Genomic DNA, 5,265 nt, shown 5'->3' on the forward strand with positions numbered 1-5,265 from the left:
CAACATCACTGATTCCCTGTTTTGAGCATTTTTTATCTTGATTTATTTTTGTGATTTCCTCACTGTGTTAATATCTGATTTCTCTGTCCTGTGTTCTAGCGTTGGTTTGATATTTAGTGTTGGGTTTGGTTTTTGCAAATTCCCTAAGCTTCTGTCTATCTGGAACTGTCTTAATTTCACTTTCATATTTGAAAGACAGTTTTGCTGGATATATGATTCTTGGTTGGCAATTTTCTCCTTCAATGCTTTATATAAGTCATCCCATTGCCTTCTTGCCTGAATGGTTTCTGCTGAGTAGTCTGAACTCATTCTTATTGACTCGCCTTTATAGATGACTTTTTGCTTATCCCCGGTGGCTCCTGAAATTTTCTCTTTGTCCTTGGTTTTAACAAGTTTGATTATAATATGTCTTGGTGGTTTTCTGTTGGGATCTACTTTGTATGGGTTTCAATGAGCATCTTGGATAGATATCCTTTCATCTTTCATGAACTCAGGGAATTTTTCTGACAACAAATCTTCAACAATTCTCTCTGTATTTTCTGTTATCCCTCCCTGTTCTGGTATTTCAATCACTCACAAGTTATTCTTCTTGATAGAGTATCACATGCTTCTTAGGGTTTCTTCATTTTCTAAAATTATTTTATCTGATATTTCTTTGAATATATTGTTGCCAAGTGTTTTATCTTAAATCTCACTAATTCTGCCTTGCATTTCCTCAATTCTACTCCTCTGACTTTCTATTGAGTTGTCTAATTCTGTGCTTTTATTGTTAATCTTCTGAATTTCTGATTGCTGTCTCTCCCTGGATTCTTGCAGCTTATTAAATTTCTCATTATTTTCTTGAATAATCCCCTTAATTTCTTCAACTGCTTTATCTGTGTGTTCCTTGGCTTGTTCTTTGTTTTGCCTGATCTCATTCCTGATGTCTTAAAGTGTTCTGTATTAATCTTTTGAATCCTATATCTGATAATTTCAGGAATTCCTCTTCTTCCTGAAGAGTCCTTGATTTTTTGTTTTGGAAGTCTGTTGAAGAAATCATGGTCAGCTTCTTTATGTGATTTTATATTGACTATTCTCTCTGAGCCATCTATAAGTTATTGTATTAATTTATTTTATGTTTGCTCACCATGTCCTAGTTTCTTGCTTTGTTTACTTTGATATGCCCAAATAGGCTACTAGAGTGAGCTAACTTAATTATTGGAGGCTTTGAAGTACTAATGTCCTTTTATCAGGTGGCTAGAGCCGTTATCAGGTATATGAGCCTAGGAGTCCACTCACTATTCTTGTATAGATTCAGCTCAGGTGTCCTGATAGTCAGTCTCCTAGTGTGTGGTATAGGCTAGACTCTCACCTACTATCTTAGAGGAGCAGTGATGATTGGTGTATGCACAGGTTTCTGGTAGTAACGGGGGGCGGTCACACTCTGAGGAAGGCACGGGTCTGAAAACCTTCCCCTGAGTGTCTGTAAAGAAGGCATATCCCTGTTCTCTAGAGTGCTTTGGTGGGTGGGCTCTGCAGCTGTACAGTAGGCACCCAATGCTTTTATGTGTAAGGATTGGTAGCCACCACTTATCCTTGGAGCCTTTTTACAGGTGGCAATGTGGCATGGTTGGAGCCTGCAGTCCTCAGGCCTCTGCTGTGGATTGGTGAAGGCCCTGTTTATAGGCAGAGTGGTATGAAATGTCCAAAAGCTGCCTTTCCACCACACAGCTGAAACAGGTACAGTCAGGCCTCAAACAGATTTGCCCTTGCAATAGAATAGCCAGTTCCCATCTGGTGTATTGTAGCCACCAGGATCCATGCACGGGTGAAAGACAGAGTCTATAGATCACTAATGCTTGGAATGGAGCTGCTTCTGCTCTGAGTTTCCCGATTAGGGGAGTTGGCAGAGTATTTTTCTCCCATTTGTTAATTTGTTCCTTCTCCAAGGCCAGGAGAATGGCTCAGGAAGCACAGCAGAACCTTTCTCTGGTCCAGGGAGATCAACTGTTAATGAAGCCGGCTGGGGCAGAGGGGGGAGAGATCAGATAGATAGGAGAGAGTTCTTTCAAAAGGAGGACCTATTATATCCATGCAATAAATTAGGCAAAATCACTTATGTTGTACCAAGAGCGCTGCTTTATCTCAGATTTCAGAGGGGTGTGTAGCTTTAGTGCACTGGCTGAGTCCCTGACAAGATCACCCCAGGTGGTTAGAGCTGTATCCTGTGCTTGCCTTCTTTTACTGAAGTGGCTGTGTCCCCCAAAACTACCATCAGCCCCACCACAGTTGTGTAAAGGAATCAGGGCTGAAGCATTGCTGTGGGCTCGGCAACCCCTTCCTGCTCCTGCACCATCTCTCCCTCCCCCATCACTCAGTCCAATTTCTTAACTTTGCTTTGATTCTCAGGGTTCCTAGCTTGTCATATATATAACCGATTCATTTATTTTTTCAGGTCTTTTTTGTAAGAGTGATCACTGGAAGCATCTGACTACTCCTCTATCTTCGTCCTGCCTCACTGAGTAGTATTTTAATGTACACATGTACCATACATTATTTATCTAATTTTTTTTTTTTTTTATGCAGGGTAGGCAAACTATGACCCATAAGTTATAATTGGAACACAATCCTCTCATGCATTTATTAATTGTTGCCTATGGCTGTTTTGTCAAACAAGGGCAGTTATGAGATGCTGTGTCAGAAACCATATGGTTCCCAAAGTCTAAAATATTCTATCTAACTCAAAGAACATGTTAATCAATTCTTTATTTAATGCTTTGATAGAAATGTTTTCATAAAATGACCTTTTGCAACGGCAGCTATATTGCCTATGCCATTCAGTGGATTTAGCTTCCACATTTGTAATGAGTGATTAAGAGTGTCCTTGAGTCCTGTGTAAGCCATTGCCATTGAGTGCATTCCAGCTCATAGGGACCCTATAGGACAGAGAAGAACTGATCCCTAGAGTTTCCAAGGGACCCTTGGTGGATTAGGACTGCTGAGCTTTTGACTAGCAGCCATAGCTCTTAACTACTATGTCACCATGTTTTCCTGAGTCTTGTAATAGTCCTTTAAATATAAAGCTATATTCATGTTTCTGAACCAGCCTCTTGCTTGGTTTTGGTTATCAAAAAACTAGAACAGAGCCCAATGAAGTTGTCACACATCAAGAAAGTACCCAAATGCATGTTCTTTAATTCTCAAGTAATTAATATGCATATCTTCATAAGTCTATTATCTCTAATAACCACAACCATATTATGAACTTTCTTACAAGATGTAAAAAATATATTCAAGGCATATACTATTCTCTCAGTTAGTTGTGTTTTGACTGCCATGTGCACAATGTTATGGAGTACGGAGTATGTTGATTTTATTATGTATCTATTTACCCATCCTATGTCAAGGACACAATGCAGGTGCTTGTTATAACAGGGATGGAACATTCAATGTCACAGAGTGCTCTTAATCTCAGCTTATAAACAATGATTTAACAAACCAAGTGACAGATAAAAAGATGCCCCGAGGAGAAGGTGGTTTATGAACCAAGACTAGGGGAATTTGTCCATGCCTGAGGTGGGGTGGGGAGGAGTTGAAAGGAAGGAAGGGATGAGTTAAGAATTACATCATTAGGATGGGCTTCACCAAGGACCTTCTCTTTGCTCTTTAATATCTAATAATCTGAGGCTTCATTTTCTCTAAAAAGACATAGTCATATCCACCTCATGACCACTATTTGCCAATCCTCCTGCCTAGAATAAGTTCCTCTGCCCCACTTTGAATTTCCATTCATCATTTAGATCAGAAGCTATATGTGCCATTTCAAAGAAGACTTTCTTCTTTTCACAGTAGATTGAGACATTTTACTTTGGATTAAGAGCACCTTGCTTTTTCATTTCATCATGTTTTGTATTTTGTTATGAATTATTACCTAATTAAAGTTCACCATTTACACCATATTATAGAATCCATTAGTACAGTAACCACTGGATTGGCCATAAAATACAAAATGTCAAGAAGTATAGTAGATGTTAAATAATCAATAACTCCTAGAATAATTCAGTTAATGCATTAAAACAAAAATTGAAAAAGTCAAATTTTGATACTTTAATAAGGAGACTGGAAAGTTTTCTAAAATTAAACTGTACTATATTTAAATTGAAGACAGATAAGAAAGTATAGCCTATTTAGGAAAGTACCTAATAATTGGTGTGGTAGAGAATTTGTATACTCATTGTACTAAAGAATTAGAGACCACATTATACTCTACTATATCGTTTGAAGAAAACCACAACTTCTTACTTGTGTAACTACTTAAAACAGCATTTTGTTTTTTAGTTTTGCCAGAGCTTCTTTCACATCTTTATTTCTTAGGCTGTATACCAGGGGGTTTAACATGGGAATAACAAGGGTGTAAAACAATGAGGTTATTTTGTCTTGATCTAGAGAGTAGGCAGAACTTGGCCGGAAATACATAAAGAGCATAGTTCCCTGGAACATTGCAACAGCAGTTAAATGAGAAAAGCAGGTGGAGAAAGCTTTGAACTTTCCCCCAGCAGAGCGGATCTTTAAGACTGAGAGGACGATGTAACAGTAAGAGACTAAAACCCCTGAAAGGGTACTCGGTTCAATGAAGCCAAAAACAGTGAATATCACTAACTCATTGACCTGTGTATCTGAACAAGATAGCAACAAAAGTGGAGGAGTATCACAAAAGAAATGATTAATTTCATTTGAGCCACAGAAACATAAGCGGAAAGTTAATGTGGTATGTATCAAAGCATCCATTATGCTCAACAGATAAATTCCAGCCACAAGCACGGAGCACACCCTGCTGGACATGTTGACTGTATAGAGCAAGGGGTTGCTAATGGCCGAGTATCGATCAAAGGCCATCACTGCCAGCAGGAGACACTCGGAGTCTGTAAAGATACAGAGGATGAAGAACTGCAGAGCACAGCCATAGAAAAAAATTGATTTGTCTTTGGCCAAGAGGTCCACCAGCATCTTGGGCCCAACTGCTGTGGAATAGCTCAGGTCACAGAAGGAGAGGTGGCTGAGGAAAAAGTACATTGGTGTTTGGAGCTGGGAGTCCATTCTTACTAAAAAGATCATTCCAAGATTTGCCACAAGAATAATGAGATAAACAACCAGAAACAAGGTGAATATGGTCACTTTCATCTCAGGGTTTTTAGTAATTCCCACGAGGCGGAATTCAGTCAAGGAGGAGCAATTTTCTCCAGCCATTTTTCTTTGTTCCTTCTGTAAATTGCCTTCTTTACCCTC

At 39.0% G+C, this 5,265-nt stretch overlaps 1 protein-coding gene across 1 annotated transcript; it reads right to left on the reverse strand.

Annotated features, from left to right (window-relative positions):
• Window positions 1-4,293: 4,293 nt before the first annotated feature.
• On the reverse strand, window positions 4,294-5,229 carry LOC100675078 (olfactory receptor 5W2-like). The gene has a single exon (XM_064289111.1). It carries the CDS (start codon window positions 5,224-5,226, stop codon window positions 4,294-4,296), a length of 933 nt encoding a protein of 310 aa, XP_064145181.1. The 5' UTR covers window positions 5,227-5,229.
• Between the last annotated feature and the right edge of the window lie 36 nt (window positions 5,230-5,265).

Source organism: Loxodonta africana, chromosome 7 (genome assembly GCF_030014295.1).
Source record: "Loxodonta africana isolate mLoxAfr1 chromosome 7, mLoxAfr1.hap2, whole genome shotgun sequence".
In the NCBI taxonomy this organism is placed as follows: Eukaryota; Metazoa; Chordata; class Mammalia; order Proboscidea; family Elephantidae; genus Loxodonta; species Loxodonta africana.

Bases quoted from the DNA above. Each gene is read 5' to 3' on its own strand.
- LOC100675078 (XM_064289111.1), bottom strand. From the start codon at position 5,226: ATGGCTGGAGAAAATTGCTCCTCCTTGACTGAATTCCGCCTCGTGGGA.